General features: G+C 42.2%; 1 protein-coding gene across 2 annotated transcripts in view; it reads right to left on the bottom strand.

Moving 5' to 3' along the window:
* atrx (ATRX chromatin remodeler) overlaps positions 1-20,435 on the bottom strand; it is a 43,707-nt gene that overhangs the window by 7,731 nt on the left and 15,541 nt on the right. For both annotated transcript variants that reach the window (XM_028588879.1, XM_028588880.1), the window contains 18 exons: positions 20,270-20,387; positions 20,062-20,161; positions 19,612-19,785; positions 17,290-17,431; positions 17,046-17,155; positions 15,996-16,142; positions 13,418-13,595; positions 13,053-13,190; positions 12,785-12,960; positions 12,566-12,683; positions 11,461-11,591; positions 11,115-11,209; positions 10,845-10,984; positions 9,178-9,328; positions 8,928-9,028; positions 6,673-6,781; positions 6,405-6,582; positions 5,726-5,917 (listed from right to left, as the gene is read on the bottom strand). In XM_028588879.1, the coding sequence (XP_028444680.1) occupies positions 5,726-5,917; positions 6,405-6,582; positions 6,673-6,781; positions 8,928-9,028; positions 9,178-9,328; positions 10,845-10,984; positions 11,115-11,209; positions 11,461-11,591; positions 12,566-12,683; positions 12,785-12,960; positions 13,053-13,190; positions 13,418-13,595; positions 15,996-16,142; positions 17,046-17,155; positions 17,290-17,431; positions 19,612-19,785; positions 20,062-20,161; positions 20,270-20,387 (2,498 nt within the window). The remainder of the gene's footprint in view (positions 1-5,725; positions 5,918-6,404; positions 6,583-6,672; positions 6,782-8,927; positions 9,029-9,177; positions 9,329-10,844; positions 10,985-11,114; positions 11,210-11,460; positions 11,592-12,565; positions 12,684-12,784; positions 12,961-13,052; positions 13,191-13,417; positions 13,596-15,995; positions 16,143-17,045; positions 17,156-17,289; positions 17,432-19,611; positions 19,786-20,061; positions 20,162-20,269; positions 20,388-20,435) is intronic.

The raw sequence follows: 20,435 nt of genomic DNA, 5'->3' as shown, positions 1-20,435 counted from the left end.
CTGAACAACCACACATTTTGGAGCAGTGGCACAGCCAGCGATTCAACTGCTGTTTTGCTCTCTAATTAGGACATAAAAGCATAGAAGAACCTGTTGGTCTGACTCAGATATAGGGCATCCATCATCATGTTTTGTCCTGTGAACAAAGGTGAGCACACACTTTTTATTTTTTGGTTAATGCTGAAGCAACAGTATAGTACAGTTAAGTTTAATAGAATTAATTACTAAAGTTTAAACTATGTATGAAAAAAAACGGTAATCTGTTGAACCTGTAGAAAATGTGTGTATATTTTATTCCTATGCATGAAAGAGGAGCACTTTTGTCAACCAGGTAACTGGTCAGTGGAGCTGCAGGTCAAATGACAGTATAGACGCTCCCATTGGAACCTAGTGCATTCAGGGATACCCAAGTAATCCCCACCAGCAGTGGCTCTGGGGTGGTCCGGTCCATCTCCATCCATGTGAGAGTGTGTGTGTGTGTGTGTGTGTGTGTGTGTGTGTGTGTGTGTGTGTGTGTGTGTGTGTGTGTGTGTGTGTATGTGTATGTGTGTGTGTGTGTGTGTGTGTGTGTGGGGGGAGCCAGCACTAATGACTGAAGGTAAACTGACCTAGGCGATTGTCATCCTTATGGTTATGCATGGTAAAGTCTATCACTTTACTGCAGGGGAGGAGAGAAAGTCAGAGACTCTGGGTGGGCAGATGCTCAGACGAAAAAAAAAAAAAAAAAAAAGAGGTAAATGACCCCACTCAACTTGCATTTTTGTTTTTCCTCTTAGAAAAATTGGGGAAGGAGTTTCGGCATTTGGCATCACAGAGTGTTGTGTGTTGGTGGTGGCCATCCACATCTAAGAATAAGCTCAAGACCTTTAGTTTAGACCAAAGAATCTCAACAGATTCAGTCTCAATGAGGGCCTGATAATCAGCGGTTTTGATTGTTAACAGCACTTTGTGCAAAAGAATGTTTTTTATTCAATACATGTTATTGAAATGTGCTCCTAATATAAAGCAAACTCTTAGCTGGAAGTCTTAGCTTCAGCTGCCTGCTAAACAAGCAAAGAAACTTAGTTCAAGAATTAGGATACTAATCACACAAGGCATCCAACACGCATGACATTTACCACTGTATGAAACCTTTTCCATTGAGAGAACAATTTATGCCCTCTTTAAGCCAAACTATTGTCCATGTATATATTATGAAAATGACTAAACTGCCAGCAGTCCATAAATGATGTAAAGCAGTTTTCAAACTCATCAGTTCTCGCATCTGAAAAGTTGTAAGTGGGCCTCATGTAGACTTTACAACTTGGCACAGGCACCAACGGGTACTTTACCAATGGACTTTAGGTGACGCTTAACTGTAACACCCCCCTGCATTAATAGCTCTGGGTTCTATGCAAGCAGGATTTTTGGCCATGTTATCAGATATTTTCTCGAGCTGAGAACATTCTCAACCATGTTAACCTAATTTCCTGCATCTAAACAGACGCATATTGTGTGTAGAGAGTGCTTTAAACATGCTTCTACAGTCATGGTTTTATTTTATTTCTCTCATTGCCACAACAATAAACTTCTACTTAACAGAGATAAATACTACACAGGAGGAGTTAAATGTGCAGCAGAATGAAAGGATTCCAACAACAATTCAGAGTAAATGAAAATAAAAAGAGATATAAATGAAAACAAGCATATAGATATATAACACCGAGTTAGTCGAGTTCTCCAGAAGTTTTTGAATGTATTGAAAGTAGCTGTCTCTGCCAGAAACTACTTTTGATGCACAGGTGCGTCAACCATTGCAACAGATGGGGCCAAGACAGGATCCCAACTACAGGAATGTGAGTGGCTGAGATATTTGTAATACCTAAACATTGCCAATCAAAACTCTCTCCCCCAGCTGCACACAAATGATACACATAACCCTACAGGCCTGCTCTAAACAGTTTCTCAGCAGAAATGCACTTAACTATAGGTTCTGTGCTTGACATCAGGAGGCCACCACATTGTCTTTACACCCTCCAGGGCCTGCACGCAAGTCAGAGGGTTTATCTAGCTGTCAGTCAATTAACAAAGTAACAAAATCATGCAAGTCACAAAGGGCTAAACAAAGACAATAAACATAGCACATTCCTATAAAAACAAGCCTCAGGTAGCAGCTGTAGGGGGGTGTATTTCTACAAGAGCTCGCTACAAGGACCAGCCAGCTGGAGCTGGACGGGCAAGTCAGGTGGAATTCACAAGGACTCAATTAGAGTATAATGGTGGAACTGTTCTGGAAGAAAGAAAAGTCAAAAATGGAAATCGGTTTCAGAATAAATCTTATGTGAGAAGCAGGCTGTGCACTAGTTGAAGTAGTTGATCACAAAGTATGGGAGTGGAGAGGTGTTGCTCAGTTCAAATTTGAGACAGGGCTGTTCCCCACAGGCCACTTACTGGCCTGGCTGTTAGTTGCCAGGCACAGCAGTTTCTCATGGGATATTTTACAGACTAAGGACAAGGGTTATGCTAGAAAAGAAGTGGTTCATAAGATGAGTTATCCAACCATGTCCGAAATAAAAAGTGTTTATAGCTGTTCCGAACGGCCACACGGGAAGACAGGGTGAAAAGCCTGCCATCATAGAGAGGGGTATATGGGGATAGTTTCAGACAGTCCCAGTCTCTTCTAGAAGGTCTTCATAGCGTTGCAATCGTAGATGTGAAAAGTGACAGAAATAGTTGTGTAAAGAAAGAAAAAAGAAAGCTTGAGAGAAGTCCGAACCCTGGCTCCTTTCTCACCTCTGCACAGCTGGCCAATTAAGGTGGTGTGAATATCTGATTTTAGAGAAGTTACAGAAATGAGTCGGACACAGACCCCCAATTTCAATGTTGGAAGGTGCGGGGGAAGGGGGTTTCAGAAGCTGTTCGATCATCCGAAACACAATTTTAAGGAAGTATGCTGCTGCCTTAAGGACCTTCTGGTAGAATTTAGGACATTTGTGTATGGCTTTAGTACAACAACACTTTTTAAAAACATTTTCAATTTCCATTTTAATAGCTGGTCGTGTGTTTCACTTTTTCCTGCTCACCGACAATGAAACACCACAGCCTAGCCAATAAAGTCAGTAGAAAACTGTAAAAACTACCATCTCTTTGCATGATGAAGTTCAACAACCATACAGAGATTCATCATATTAGTGGCAGGGATACCAATATCTCCACAGACCTATTCTCAATAGACCAGAAAGCAGCAAACGAGGGCCATTGCTCTTGCTTCTTCCTCACCTACAACAACACGGCCTCTTGCTGTTACTATCATTAGCGTTCTCTCCACCTGCAATGCAACAAGCTCAGGCATGTTTTCTAAAAGCTGGCAAAAAGCATTCTGGGAAGTATGAAAAACCACTTACACAAGTAGATACAGACTGGGCAAGCTAAAGGTGGGTGCACTGAACATCACTGACTGGTGATATATTGCTTAGAGTATTCAGGGGGGGGGGGGGGATTTTCCTTTAAGGTCAAAGTGACTTCCTACCCCTAATGAGACAAGCATGGTGTGGCTTATTGCTCCAGTCTGTTCCTGTCTATACTGTGGCTTGAGTGCAGCCTCCCCACAGTCATTTAGTGTACCTGACAGAGCCTAATGACCACTGCAGCCATCACCTGCTGAGAGCCCATACATTGAGGTACGCCCACAGCCTGCCAGCTTGACCGACACACAATACAGCATTTGCAGAGAACGCTGCAAAGTTGTATGAAGACTGTCCAAAAACGTATACTTCTCATTTCTTTATACTCCTCACAAGTGGTTGCATTAGATGGAAGAGACAAGTGTGATGAACAGGAAATAGGTGAGGGTGTCTCAGGATGGGTGGGGAGTCAAAATCTCATGTCTGGGCTGTGAGGACCTTCTTTGTCATTAGGAGGAAGTTCTACTACTTCTTTTGTCTCCAATTAGTTTCTCTGAAGAGTGCAGAGACATCTTTAAGAGAGGGGTTTAAATAATGACCCTTCATCATACAGGGTAGGCCAGAGGGAGAAAAAGAAAAACAACTTTACTAAACTCGCTTTGAAGATTCAGAGGCATAGTGTCAAGTAAGTGCAACAGATGGTCGCGAAGATGGCAGGGAAAAGACGGGGTGGGGTAATGGGGGACGGAAGGGAAGAGAGTGAGGACATCAGCGAGGGGGGGAAATAACCATGGCAGGTAGCAGACCTAAAGGGGGACTGAACAGGAGGAGGTAGGTGGGAGTGATAGCAGAGGCCCCACTACAAAGCATTACACAAGCAAAGAGGAGACCAAAAATAAGCCCAACTCAGCTTCTTAAGCACAAATATCCAACACTGCCTCTGTGGCCTGTGTGACCCTAATTTTAAAAGCAATATGCCCTCTCTGGTTGAGAAAACAGCACTTCCCAGTGTGAAGAGTTTTAAAAGAAGTAAAAAAAACTCCCCTCTGTTCAGGCTCAAATCCTTCTCTCCTTTTGTGCAATGCGTTGTTGGCTGAAAGTGATGGAGGGTGTCTGACTCATCTTCACATCATTCCAGACGGCAAATTCCTTCCGTATACTGCAGTCCTGCTGCCACATCATAGTTAACCCCCTGGCCAAAACAGGTCAGCTTGTTAAAGAGCTTGTCAGCCTCTCCGTCTTTAATACTGTGTCACATAAATGTCATTGGGCTCATTAAAGATCATACACATCTAACAGGCCGCGGCTCAATGAACACATCTTTCCTCTTCAAATCTCCAACTGTGCTCCACGCCACTGTAACTAGGCTACTCCTGGTTTAGAGGGATATGGAAGGTGAGAGCAATGATATCAGCTGCTGGCTGAGCGGACTCATGCAGCGCTCCTATCTGTTATTACCCATGTTGGGAATCGTGATAAAGATCTTTTGACAGTGTAAATGATTTTTTTTTTTAATGCCCTTTCGACTGTCAAGCGAGTTGGATATACAGGGTGTCTTTTATCCATTCGGTTTAAAGATTTCTACAGTTACCGAGGTCGAACCAAAACAAAAAGGTAAAACCACTTTAGATTATCTGAATAAACACTGAGACTGCAAACAAGGGAAAGCACATATTTCAAAGATCAACAGAGAAGTAAAGGACAGCAAGGAATTAATGTAAAAAAAGAAAACAAGATCAGTGAAGGTTTATAGCAGGGCAGAAGCAGTGTTGCAATGAGAAGAGTATTTAGTAAATAGCAGTAAACACACATCTGTGCAGCTGTGCGAGGTTGGATGGCCCATGTAAGGGCTGTGTGTTCTTATTAAACCCCAGGGGGCTCAAATAGTGACACAGCACCTGCATTAAGGGGAGAAAAGGCGAGCGCAGGATTATGAAAGGAAACAAGAAGAAATAGAAAGATCCCAGGAAGGCCAAGCAGGATACAAGCTGGCATTGTGTCTAAATAACAATCTATCACTGAAGTGCTAAACTTCAAAAAGGAAGAACATACTACTTGGGGCAAGTCTGGAAAAACAAGCTTGGTATTTAAACTGGCATTCTGTGCCATGTTTGTTGAATAAAAAAAAAAATACTTTTTTACTACTGTTAATAGGTTTCAGCCTGCTTTTCTGCACTTGAAATCTAAGTCCATGAAAAAAAAAACATGAAATCTAAGTCAATGGTTCTTAATAACCCAATTGGATGCACAACATAGTCTAAATTTAATTTATAAAAAAAATGCCTGGTCCTACAGAGACTCATATTTTAACAATCTAAGTGCATACATATGTACATGTGTACCTTAGGAAGCAAGGGCGTGGCTTTCTTGCTCTTCTTCTCTGAGGGACCATCCAGCATGTCCGGGTCAAATGTGTAAAGCTCAGCCAGCTCGTTTGTTGTGAAGTGCCTCTCAATCTGCTGCTGGTCCACCACACGGAATGACAGAGACTGTTTGGTTACCTGCCGGTCATAAATCTTTTCCTCCATTGTACCCTGAAAGAAAGAGAATGAAATGAGAAGACAGCCATGAAAGTATATATCTACATGATGGTTGATAGTTACAGCTTTACTCGCAGATAGGGCTGCAACTAACGATTATTTTCATTATTGATTAATCTGACAATTATTTTCTCGATTAATCGATTAGTTGTTTGGTCTATAAAATGTCAGAAAATGGTGAAAAATGTTGAGTGTTTTTCAAAGCCCAAGGTGACATCCTCAAATGTCTTGTTTTGTCCAAAACTCAAAGATATTCACTTTACTACCACAGAGGAGTAAAGAAACTAGAAAATATTCACATTTAAAAGAAAGTACGCACTATAGCTTTAAGAAGCTGGAATCCCATAAGATTCATAAAAAATGACTAAAACCTATTAATCCATTATCAAAATAGTTGCAATTAATTTAATAGTTGACAATTAATCAATTAATCATTGCAGCTCTACTTACAGAAAGTACCAAAATAGTTTAATAAGCTCACCTGGGCCAGGAACCTGTACACATAGACAGTCCTCAACTGGCCAAAACGGTAGACTCTGAAGATACTCTGGACATCATAGGAGGGGTTCCATGAGGCATCAAAGATGATGACCCTGTTGGCTGCCACCAAGTTGATGCCAAGAGAGCCAGCTCGCGTTGAAATGAGGAACAAACGACCTCTGGGAAAGAGTGACAATTTAAGCACCAGTGATATTTTAAATGTTTGGTAATGTGGTATTATTCTGTGTTGTAAAATAAAAGTATATTACCTTGGATTACTGATGTCATTAAACTCTTCAGCCCACTTCTTCCTGGTGGTGGCATTGGTGGAGCCATCCAGGCGATAGTAGTCAATGTTCCTGAACCACTTGCCTTCACCTTCAGACAGGTTACAGTTGAGAAATGTGCTATGACTATACAACATCGCTCCACAAAACCTTCAAAAACACGTGTCAAATAGGCCTCTTCCTTTTCAAATAGACTATGTTTGGGTATTAACAGACAGCAGATAGACGGCTGTGTTTAGGCTTAAAGATGGCAAACCCCCTACCAGCCTTCATAACCAACATTTTAGTATGTTTCCAATTACGGCACTGTGATCTTTTCATTACAAATTACAAACCCTTGAGCAAACATTTTTTTGTGGAATAAAAAGTCAAGGTCTAATCATTTTAAAATGAAAGCAAAAACAGCTGCTGAAGTTTAATTAGGAACATGACCTTACACCAGCGGCGGTGTGCACGTGTCTGTGTGTGTTTAAGGGTAATAAGCACAACAGCGTGTACAAAAATACATGTTGCATGTGGGCTGTCTACAAGTGTGAAAGCTGCATCTCCATATGAAAATACTTCAGTCTTCTCCAAAGCTAATGTTAGCATTTTTCTATATCTTACACAGTTTAGTTAGTTGAAAGACTACAGTGTAAAACCACAAAAATAAACATTGAGACAGACAACTGTGCTCCTTAAGCTCCATAGGTCAGTGGCTGGATAATATTAAAACATTGCTCTGTGATTTTAGCACATCATGAAACCAAAAGCAGCCTTTTAAATCATAACATTAAGAGGGACGCTGATCAGACAACTGTAGAATCATTCAGTGAAGTAAAGTAAACACTAGGAATATTAATGATAAATCGAAAAAATATATATATATTAAAGCTACAATATGTAACTATTTTACCTTAAAATAACAGCTTCAAAATGATTTTGATGCTACTCTGACTTGTAATACGGAGAATGGTGCCCCCGTCATTCCCACGCCACGCCCCTGTTCCCGCACAACGTAACTTTGGCGAGCGGGTACGATCTCCCGGAAGAAGGGAGGTAACGCTCTACGGTACTACCACTGATTTGGGTGAAAGTGCTTGGTTTTCGCTGCCATTATACAGCTTAGCGCAGCACCGTAGCTGTTTTGTGCAGCACCTAAACACATGACATATAAACAATGTGGAGAGCATCTGGACGAGCCAACGCATGGGGCAAGCGCCTGCCCATTGTCTTCTACACACAGACAACATCACAGTCAGCACACTATGCATGTTACGCAAACAGCGGCAGCCCCTAGTGAGTGTGTAGTGTAGAGAGAGAGAGAGAGAGAGAGAGAGAGAGAGAGAGAGAGAGAGAGAGAGAGAGAGAGAGAGAGGGGGTGTGTCGATAAGTATTAAGTTAGCAGTAGTCTTATAGCTGTGAACGTAGCAGTGCAGTCTGTGTACAGTTCATCTGTCAGTGAATAAATGCTTCAACTCCTCAAGAGATAAAGCCAAGCCATGTTCCTGTATATTGCTTGCTACCTGCTGGTTAAAGTAAAGGGGGTTAGCCATGAAGCTAGCAATAACTTCAGCACGGGCTCACTAACGGCTGGACTTTAAGGTGGACCAGCTATTCTCATTTTAGTGATAAGCTGCTCCTCCAATTTTTGATTTAGTGATCTCTCCCTCGCTGCAACCAACAACCACTAAGCTTTATGCAAATAATTGTGCAATGATGTCACCAATATGCAAATAAGCGAATGACAATTTGCTCCTAAGCACTCTAAAAAACCCACTAGGTGGCGCTCTTACCTTTGAAGTTGAAGGTATGTTTGGTGACAAAACAAAAAAAAGTTTAAACAAACACAACTCCCTATCCTCCGAAAAAACACAAAAAAGTATTGCTCTGTTCAATGAGGAGTTGTTGGGTGGCTGTTTGGTTTAGCTATGCTAACACTAAACTAGCATTTTGAACAGAATCAGCTGGTCGTTGGACGTAGCCTGTTGGTCAGACAGCAGGACTCTAATGACACATGCTTCCAAATAAATCAACGCAAATCACAGTATCACCGATACTCACCAGCTCAGAGTATAAATGCATTTTAGCGGTTGCAGTAAATGGAAAGATAAGGTCGGAGCAACAGTATTGTTTGACCATTGATTAAAGAAATTGTTTAAAATGTACATCCCAAGTTAACACATTGACATGTTGGCTGAATTAAATGACAACTTTGTGAATTAAAGGCCCTGTCAGACTACAATAAAGAAATGTACCTTTGTATGGAGAGACTTTTTCTTCATCTTTAGCTCTGCAAGCCAGCTCCAGGAAATCCTCGATCAGGTCCAGAGAGATAAGAGACTGACTGAACACCAACCTGAGGACGGATGAGAATGGAAGACACACCAGTGTCACTTTACCACAGTTACAGGTTATTCTTTAATTAACCCACTTTAACACAAACCAACTGCATAACAGAAAGGGCCAAAAATATATTAAATGTACATAGTCTACAGACACACTTACACTTTTTCATCTACTTCCTCTGCCATGCGCAAAATCTCAAAGAGGAGCATCATCTTTCCAGAGTGCTCCAGGATCTCAGCGTCAGCATCAGTGACAAAGTCCCTGTGCCAGTCAGGATTTGGACTCCCTGGTGCTGAGCTAGTGGGCCGAACTGTTTGTGATACACAAAGTTACATATTAGTCTTCATGCAGTCAGTATAGTCTCACAACAACAAGCAATAACAAAGACATCAAGCTTACAACAGAGCTTCACTATTACATGTTCCTCTGCTACGCTAGAGCTGCAGTATGTGCAGATGTTAGTTGCCAAAGCAAGCTTGTCATTAATTAAATTTCCTGTGACATTATAGATATAATAATACAATGTCTATAATATACAAGTCTCAAAGAGCTAGACCCATCTCCACAAGGATGTGTCAGTGCAGGAGTATGGTCTGGCTACACAGCTTATTCTGGGATAAGGGGGGAGACGCTCTGCCTTGTTTGTATTTCTTTAAACTAATCACAACCGTCTTGGGCAGCTCTATGCCCCAGATGAAACGACGATGACATTGCAAAATAGATAGCGGAAGGGGAGGAGAATGCCTGACATTTATCCCAGCACTGTACATCCAGCAAGCGAGACTAATAATATACCTCTAAAACATCAAAAATTAAAACCTCAAATTTTTGGTTTTAACATAGTTAAAGCTCGCAGGCAGTCGTTGAGCCTCTGTCTAAAACACTGCCATTTCGACTAGTTGACCATTTCTAACAAAAAAAAAAAAGGTAATGGATCATTTTATTACTATAGTTTGTAGCAGACTTTACAAGCTGACTTTGCTTTTGGCTGTCGAAACAAGTGATGTCCCTTTCGTTATAAAACCAGCGACTCCGTCAGCTGGCTTGAGTCGAGCTGAGACGGGCCAGTTCAGACCGCTTCAACTTTTCCCTGCAACAATCTAAAAATGTTTTGTCTTGTTGCAAAGCTTTTTAGGTCTGAACTGGGCTTTAAAGAAATGTGTAAAAAGTGTCCCTTTTTCCCCCCAATACCGTACATAAGCAAATGTAAATGGTATTAGAACCGTACATTTTCATACCACAGCATTACGTAAAACTGACAACTGCAACCCTACACTGCTTATTGACATCATATAAAACTAGTCCCTGAAGTGCATATTTTTCCCCAACGTTGGCTGCCCAGCTCAGTGAATTCTGATTCTAAAAAAGTTGATATTTTTCAGTCCATCTAGGAACAAAACATTGAGCTTGAAATAATTAGGCTGGCTACACAAAACTGGCTCTACAAAGTTACTATCTTTAATAATTACACATGATTTTAAGTGTCAAAAGGCATCATTTGTTTTTCAAATATGATTGAGTAGGGGTGTCACGATTTTGATTTCAAACTGAAAATCTACCGAAATAATGGTCCATTCAATTGTGCCACTAAAAAAATTATTTGAGAAAAAGTTGTTGCAAGTACCCTTCTGCTATTTAGTGGCTCTTATTGTGCCATTGCCGTCAATGTAAAAAAAAATAATTTAAAAACTTGAATCAAATCATGACACCCCTGGTCTGTGTTTGAGAGTCATCATTCTGAGCAGAGGCAAATCACCCCAGATGTTCCTGGACCTCTATTACCCAACCAACTACCCATAATGCTCCCATATGTATGAGAAACTTACCTTCTTCTACAGGCTCTGGTCTAACTCGACCCTCTCCATTTCTGCCCCGAGAGCTGGTGTTCCACTCCTTGATGACCTCCACGTCATCACTGTCCGAGTCATCAGATCCTTTCTTTTTTCCCTTCCCTTGCTTCTTTTTCCTATTAGGAAGGAGGAATGGTGGAGGAGACAGGGTCAGTGAGAGTAACAGATGCAAGAGAGAAGGGCAGGTAAATGAGGTCATTTCTGTGTGAATATAGAACAAGGAATAGATGTGAAATCTTGTTTTACTTTTTTGTCCTCTCATCCTCAGAGGTCATACTCATGGAGGATTCTTCTGTTTCTGAAGCGATGAACTCATCCATACTGTCCTCGTCAAAGAAACCCTGCAAGAGAGCGCACTAGTGTAAGTCTGTGCGACGATATAGGTCAACCAAACACAGAGCTGGATCGTGGGTAGCAGAAATTATGCACAAGGGAAACATTTTGCTGCAGTGGCAATATACATGTTGTTCTCCCTCAGTGCGTGACCTGTCAGCACTACATTTCTATTGTTTTCCTGCAGTGTGTGCGCTAATATATCTCCAGTTTTTGAATTAGTGTTTAGTGTGGTTAGTCTCGTATTCCTCAGCCCTACCCTGTTTTCTTTACTGATGTAGTCCAGCTGAAGGCACCAGGGATGGGTCCAGATTCTGCTGAGCATCTGGAAATCCTGGAAGAGTTTGGTCCCTGCGCGGCCACGGCTCCCCTCCAAAGCATTCCCCACACCTGCATACAAGGGAAAGAGTGTGAGGAGGAAGATGGATGTGTGTTTGCATTATGAACTTGACAGCGTGCCCTCAATCTCTTCAGACATACAGACTTGTGTGGAAAATGTAGTGCAACATTGATGTCTGCCCCTAACCAACTGACTATGGACAAACTGGAGTAAAGTCAGTATTTACACAAACAAATCATACCAAGCATGAAGTTAAGTATAAGCCATTCTTATAACAGCAATATCCAGAACTACAACTTGTCTAGTCTGATCTGGTCAATCAGTGGATTCATGAACTTAATTGAGTAGCAGTTGCTGAAATGTTAATGTTGTAACTGCTGTTTGTTGGCCTGCATTGACCCCTCCACACCCCCATCACTCCACTTCTTACATACCAGCTCTCCTATACTTTGTTTTTACTTTTGGTGTAAAACCTCTGGCCCCTCCTCCACCTAAACTTCTTTCCCTCTTCTTTATGCCCCCACATTCCCCGCTTTTACCCCCCACCCTCTGTTCCCGCTCTCCCAGAGCTCTTCATTAGGGAGACGTGGGAAACTGGGCTTAAACCCTGCCTGCGGCACTCTGCCAGCTGCCACTCTCACACACATCCTGGGCCACATTCTGAGAGGAAAGTCCACTAAACGACTTAACAATGCAGGACGAAAACGTAATTTTTTTTTATCCCTTGTCTAAGTAAAAGACATCCAGTCAGAAAGCACTTTTAAGAGAAACAAGACTCCTGCAGAAGGATTTAGCCTAGTCCTAGACTACGCACATTTTCCAGTGGAATTCTCAATTGAATTTCATTCTAGTCTAAGAATGGTCTAAATCCCTGTCTGGGCAATCAGACCTGACACTATAAAAGCCCTGCTAGCAGCCCCTAGAGGCTCTTCTGCACCTAACACCCAAAAAGATCAGAGTAGTTTGAAGTGGCACTGCCATTCTCAACACCTTTTGCTCCGGTTTAGTTAAGCATGGTTCTCACCTGTGAAGTGCTCCAAGTAGTATCTGTATAGTTTACACTGGATAGGGGTCACTCTGATCGACAACACATACTCATGTTTAGGAGGCAGGAACTTGGTGAGTGCCGTGTAATCTTTCCTCTGTGGGAAGCAGAAATGAATCCCTCTTTTTAGATGACAAAGGGAAGAAGGTCAAAGAGAACTCAAAGAGAAAAGTCAGTTGTTGTAGCAATTTTTTTTACCTGGACGCAGCCGGCCAGCATCTCATAGAGGATGTGAGCCCTTTTCTTCATGATCCGGACATCTTGTAGTGTGGAGTCGGCACACTGACCATTCTGAATAGGGTTAATGAAGCGGTTCCTGAACTCCTTAACTGACCCCAGCAGGTTCTCCTTGATGAAGTTCACCATGCAGTGGTCTGGTAAGGACACAAAGATCACAAGTTTTAGATACATCCACAGCCACACAAAATCTTGGATTGACGTACTCTATATAACCAGACAGTCTCACATTCAACAAGGTTGTTTTGCAGAGGTGTTCCAGTCAGCACAACCCTCCTCCTCGTCCTGATAGAATTCATCGCTTTGGACACAGCAGACGCCTCATTCTTTAGAATGTGTCCTTCATCACAGATCACCAAGTCTGGACCTGGTGAAAGTAAAAGAAAAAAAATAAGGTGATTACAGGTGGAAGTAGGGTTGTGTATCAATGAAAAATGTTAGATACCAATACCTGGACTTCGATAACAGTTCCTAAACGATAATTCTTTTCGATACCAATTTTATAAAAAATAGAAATAAAAAAATACAACATTACGGCACAAATCTTGTTATTTATTTTTCAGCTCCTACTATGTGAGCCCTGTCTGTCTGTACCTGGATCTACCAGTGTCTTCTGAAAGGTCTCTTTGAGCTTCTTGCTCTTGATGTTCCTGCCCTGCGTCAGGTTTCGGTACATTTCGTAACCGATGATGATTACTCCACCCATATCATGCCATCGCTGGAGGGCGTATGCTCTATCCTGTGGCCTCTTAACTGTGGCCAGCTCAGATACCTGGTAAACACAATATAGACATTGATTAAAAAAAAAAAAAAAAAAAAATCAGGGGTGTGATAAATGCACAGACAAAACAAACAACAGCACAGCTGTCAAATAGAAAGTACTTGGAAAAATTACAAATACCCCTTTCACGCCAAGGGCTCAACCAGGTTTGAACCAGGGTTGACTTTGTGTTTCCCCGAATGGGTCAGACATGGGTTGATTTCAATGTAAATTTCACACAACCAGGGTCGCTAACAACTGGGAAAGGGACAAACTATGTGACTGGTTAGAAATGGGAGGGGGGGTCACAGTAGTTACAGGTCGCCGCACACTTTGGGGAAAAAAAGAAAAAAAACCATACATACACAATAGATTTTTTCTCACTGTGCTTAACGCAGGGTTTTCACAGGCAGCTTCAGCAACAGAAGAGTGGAGCGGTTCAATTAATTCCCTATGAGAACAGCCATATGAGCGAAGTCCGCTGACAGTTTGAAAGTGCCCAGATGTTCACCGCTCTCTGCCCATTCTCCAAAGTTGACTCCATGTCAACTTTTGCAGAGCTGCCTGTGAAAACCCAGCGTTAATTGTAAACATATTAACATAAGTTTTATTTAATTCTGTCATTGAGAGAGAGACAGAGAAAGAGTGAGCGAGAGACAGGTTTGCAGCCTGCAGTTCAGTGTGGCCGCTGGCTAGCGCCAATCTCTCGGTCTTTTTAAAAATAAGTCAAGAAGCCGACAGCAAAGCCTAACTTTACTTTTAATGATATCAAACAAAGTAATGTTCATCTTCCCTCGTCTTAAAATGGTCATTAATCGATACTAGTAGGGCTGGGACGATTAGTCGACGTCATCGATTACGTAAATGCGTAGACACAAATAATTTGTGTCCACACGTCACTAAATAAAATAAATAAATAAAACTTGCGTGCAAATTAATTAATGTAATGCAGAACTAATAATGCGGAACTACTGTTGGATACGCGGGTTATAGGGACACCTAATCTGTAGCCCCGCCTTAGCTCTGAAGCTAGCCGAGCCAAGCTCTTCCGCCTACATGCAGTTTTTTGTCAGGTCGACGGTCCAGTGAGTGAGTCAGAGATAGCAGCACCTAAGGACGAGCAGAGACGGAGTGGCACTCGGGAGAGTCGGGACTTTTCCCGGTGGGCCAGTAGTGTTTCGAGGCCGCGAAGGGCCGGTCTGATAATAGTTGTACATTGCAAGTTCTTAGCAACACCATCCGGGGGCCTGGTGTGCGGGCGCTGCCCCGGGCCGTTGCGGGCAGACCTGTGCGTCGCTTCAGTGTCCACTCTCTCTGTAAAAATAGAGATGAGGAGCGCAGCGTCCACGGTCTGTGCAGTTTCAGGTTTATAAAGAAAGCGCTCCGTGTATTTCTGCCGTAGGCTAGTTTCGGATTTCCACCTCCGATGTAAAGCAGCGTACAGCCACTTCCCTAGCTAAACTTTGTGTCATTCAGAGACAGACTAGAGTCTCAAACAGGGCACTGTGTCTGTCAGAAGGTCTGAGATCTACCGTATCAGCCGATCAATCACGTAATGCACAGCAGACTACGGTGCAGGTAGATTATTTTCTGAAATATAGTGACTGTATTCATCTGTATACATAACTTGCCACAAAGAGCTGGAAACAAAAACTTGGCATTTGGGTTGCAAGGCCAGTTATGATTAGGCCAAATGTTGGTGCCCCCAAGAGCTTATTCATTATTTTACCTACTGTTAAATAAAGCAAATACAGGCTACTTTTTTTGCACTTGCTCTGTTTACTTTAAGTTTTTATTTTTGTATTCCTCCTGAAAGTGACTTTATTTTGTTGTTGGATTGATGTCTACATCTGGCTTCAGGTTGCACTAAAAATTCATTTTACTTGAACAGTGCAGTGTGTTAAATAGAGATTTCAACCTTATTGAAATTTGATTTGTGTAAATTGTTAATAATTGAGTAATGGGAAAATAATCGCTAATCGAAAAATTAATCATTAGATTAATCGACTAATCGAAAAAATAATCGCTAGATTAATTGTTTGGGACAGCCCTAGATACTAGAGTAGCTTACATCCTTGTTTACTGATTCACCTGCAATTAATGAAATGCAGAAGAAGAGAAAAGAACATCTGTCTCCATTAGTTATGATGGTGTACAGCTGGACTGGAGTATGCAACAACATCAGATGTTCACCGAATATGATCGGGCCATTTCCAACACGCAAGTCAGTTGGAATGCATCGCTTTCAGGTTGTGAGGTCGTATCTGAATTGCGGTGACCAGGGATCCACCCTTGTTGACTGGCTTGGTTTGAATTGCCAAAAGGAGGGTTGAACATTGGTCAGATAACCCTGGTCCGACCCTGGTCATTTGTGTGAAAGTTGTGTGAAAGAGGTAAAAAGCAACTCCCTACCTCTAAACTCTCGTCATCCTTCATTCCTGCTTGCCACTTCTCAAACTCGTTGAGCCAATTAAGGACAGTGTTCAGGGGACAAACCACCAGTGCTGTGGAGAAATTGAGCTTCTCACAAAGCAGCAAAGTGTGAAGTAATGTCACCACCTACAGGGCAAAAACAGAACAGTTAAACATGGCTAACAGTATGACACTGATTAACTCATCAGGGTTTAACAGGCTTAAGATGGAAGTTTTCATATAAAATTCTCACAGTTCTTTAATGCACTATCACAGGTTTCTGACACCTAAAAGATTTTGTATTAGGCTCAGATTGCCAGTTTGTACAAGAATGGCATGGATGATATTAGATGTCCATAGGTCATATCCATAGTCAAGTGTATTACCCACAGTAGATGGCGGTCAGCCAGTCCCCAATTTGGAGAAGCAGGCAGGAGCAGGCTACCGACACGGATGTAATGTACTGTTGAGGATGGGGCAGCAGCAAAACTGTTTTTTTAAAGCCACCTACAAAAAGGACCACCTAAAAGAATTAACAGCTTAAGTGCAAGCTATATTTAGAATATTTTCACCCCTTTACCTTGTCATCAGACAGCCCTTTCAAAACAGGGAACTGAAGCAGTTAAATCCATATATGCTCTATTCAAAGCCACCAGACTTTGACAAAAACAGTAATTTTGCCTCGCAGAACACAAGAGCTGCCGGTCTACAGCTGCCTCGATCAGTTTGTGTTTCTGTGTGACTTTAGTGTTTTAAAGGGTCAGTTCAGATTCACCAAAGTCACACAATGACACAAATAACTTTGCTGCTGCCCCCGTCCTCAGCAGTACATTACTTAGCTTTCATGTCGGCACTCCTGACTGCTTCTCCATACTGGGGGCATGCCGACCGCCATCTACTGTAGGTAATCCACTGACTATGGATAAAAACCTCATACAACCCCACTTCAAAGAAACTGAATCTTTAAGATTCATCTTTTCCTTATTTTTGTATTGCACAGATTTAGGGTAATTGTCACCCCAGACAGGCACGCTGCTCTCTTCTGCATACCTGCAGAGTTTTCCCCAGACCCATACAGTGGGCAAGGATGCAGCCGGAGCCAGGAGACTTCTCGATCTTCTTCACAGATTCACAGCAACAGTCCCACATGAACTGCACCCCTGAAACATAACAAAAAACACAGGGGCCAACATTAGCTCAGAGCATCTTGGTGTTTCACATGCAGGTTCATGTTGACTAATCTTGCAGTTCAGCCATGTTGATTGTTTTGTGACCAAATTCCCATTGTCCTTACCGTCAACCTGGTGAGGTTTGAGCTTTGTGACAAGGTTCCTGTGCACCTGCACCAGCGGCTCCTTGGTCTCTTCATCCTCATCTAGCACCAGCTTGGTGGTGATGGGACAGTTCATCTGGGAAGACTCCTCCACTACAATCGTCTGAAGAAGGATCAGAGATAGAGAGGAGTCACACAAACATACATCAGTTTAATAATAATAAAAAAAGTAAATCAGGTATTACCTAAATAGAAATATCTTTTACAACTTTTCAAAAAGTGTTTGATACCGTAATTCCTCAAATGAAAACCGGGGCCTTTATTTACCTAAACAGCAGAAGGTAACAGGCTTTTATTTGAAGCAGGCTTTTGTTAGAGGCAGGCCTTTATTTCTAATTCCATCTGTTTGATAAGTATAATTGTTTTAAATAAACCGTTTTAAATGAAAAGCCATAGCGGTTCCATGGGCAGAGATCATTAATTTTTTAAAGAAACATTTGCAAAAATATCGCCATATACTACAACAACAACAACAACAGCCAGAAAGCCGATAAAGCAATTTGGGTCAGAATTTATCAAACACCACCACTGTGTCAGTTTGAACCCTGTAAATGTACCGGGTATCTATTTCAAATACAGGTACTACAGTATTGCTGGTAGATACAGTAAGAGAATCCAGTAGTTTTGTAAAACACATTGCTGGTTTGCAGCACGCCAGTATCTGATTAACGTTACAGACGGTAATCAGATACTGGCGTGCTAGTTCAGGCTAACTTTTTTCCTCCCACCTCCAGCTAGCCGTGCTCTGCTCTTGTCGGCTAATCTTGTCAGCTCATCCCTCGGTTTCTTCCGGTATCGGATTCTCCTGGGGTCAATGTCGAAATGTCTCGCAGCTTTTTCACCCAAGTTTTCCTCTGCATACTTTAAAACTCTTTTCGTTTTCAATAAGTTGTTGAAAAGTCCGTCACTAGCACCAGAGCCCATCATTCTCTGCATTCTCATCATTCACTAAATGAGACCCATGTTACATCCGATGTAGCTACTGCCATCTATTGGCACCTGTACGTTACTACAAACTACACTTGGCTGAGTAACACATCCAGCCGCACTGACTAAAATACCGGTAGGACAATAATACTTTACATGAGTACCATAATCCAGAAAAACAAAGTGTGGAAAAAAAGCATGAATATATTGTTGAATCTGTTAAATTGGTATTAGTTCTCTCCTAAACTCTGCTAATGAACACGAAAGCAGACGAAAGCGTTTTCAACCAGGACTTGGTACGCTTGTTTGGTCCGCTTTTGGTGCGCACCCGAGTTCGACTGCCGCATTCTCACCTACCCAAAAAAAACGCACCAGCGGGGCAAACAAACCCTACTTCGATTCAATTCATCTCATATCTTACGACAAGATAGTGGAGGAGATAGCCTTGCCAAATGACTCGTGTGACGCATCACCAAAGAGGTTTTATTGTGAAGAAGATCGCAGTAGGTTTTTGAAACTCCCGTTTGTGAGAAATTGTACCATAGTTTAGCCAGCGGTGTTTTTTTTGCTGCCTCCAGCTTCTTTTGAAACAAAATTTGTCTACTGGCTGTGGCAACAGCTACATGCCGAGTCAAAAACAACACACCTTCGACGTTCTGTGTGTGTGTGTGCGTGTGTGTGTGTTGCGTTAGGTCACGGCGTCACTATGACGACCAGCCACGCTCACCTCACGAGGCGGTACTAAATCTGCAATGGAAAAAGGAGGACGGGGCACCGTGGCCAGGCCGAGCCGAGCATAGCTGGTACTAGCAGTGGGTAAGAACCTTAATGGCTGGTCTTCTATTTTACAAAATCAATCCAAATATGTTATGCACTTTATCCCAACTACTGGCAAACGCATAAAAAGGTACAGATTAATCATGTTGTTTACAGCAGTACCAAGCTTATCTAGGGCTGTCATGCAGACTGTGGTATCTAATCAGATGTATGCCACTCCTGTTTCTCACACTTTGATGAGCACATTGAGTTTAATTACTTTAAGCAAAGCGGACTCTCCAAGTGTTTGACAGATTGAGCGATGAGCAGCGGGCTGGACTGTTATCAGTCTGCCTAGCTCACAGTGGTTATGGGTCATCCACTTAAGTCCATTATTTGCTTTGGTATCATACAGCGCTGCTCAGCCAGTCCTTACCTCCTCTTACAACTGGGGAAAATCCTCAAAATTGTATCTCAGCATTGAATGAGGTCTTGAACATTTTAACTTACATGCAGTATTATCAGGAGACTAACCAACCCTGGTGTTGGGAATGTAACAGCTCAGGGCTTTAGATTAACAGAAGAACGTTCCATTTTTACCTCTCGAAGTTTCTGCCTGAGTGCCTCTCTCTCAGCTATACGTTTCCTCCTCTCCTCTTCTTCTTTTAGAGCATCTCTCGTCTCTGTCCGCAGCTTGTCGTCCTTCAGGATTTTGCGGATCTTTTTGCGTTGTTTGCGTTCTTCTCCATCTGGGTCATCATCATCCTCTCCACTCTGTGAAAATGAACATTAAGTTCAGCCCTCTCATCTTCAGCCCTTAGGAAATAATTTCATTGCCTACGATCAGTAGCCGAGCAACCCTAGGATTAATTTGTGCTCTCAACAATCCTCACAACATGCTCCAGGGGTAACTTCAAATAACATTTTATATTTCACGCATGACTTGACTACTAAACGTTGTGTGGGTCCATCTCCTCCGCCTGCCAAAACCTGCCACAGAAAAAAAAAAACTGTTCAAGACTACGACCAAGTGCTCTGCATTTTAAACACCTTCTCATTGCTGGAAGAGGAATCCTGAACTTTGATCCTGCGTCGCTTCTTCTTCTGCTTGTAACTTCTCGGTTTCTCCTGGTCCTTCTTCTTTGCAGATCTTCAGACACAAAACAGGATCCCATCAAAGCAAGAGCAGTAGGAGATCAATCCAGTTACAGTGGCAGGAATACATTACTATTGATTGGTTTAAGTTCTCTCTTTTCACCTGGTCTTGCGGCGCTTTCCCTCGTTCTCTGATTCACTAAGCTCCTCGCTTATCCCCGACTCTTCACTGGACTCTTCTGACTTCTCAAAGTCTGAGTCTGAAGAGTCATCGCTGCCCACTGAGACAGACAAACAAAGACAAAGTAACAAAAGTCACTTGGCGGCAT

This window comes from Perca flavescens, chromosome 10, assembly GCF_004354835.1.
Source record: "Perca flavescens isolate YP-PL-M2 chromosome 10, PFLA_1.0, whole genome shotgun sequence".
NCBI lineage: Eukaryota > Metazoa > Chordata > Actinopteri > Perciformes > Percidae > Perca > Perca flavescens.
This window is presented reverse-complemented; position numbering and strand designations above follow the sequence as displayed.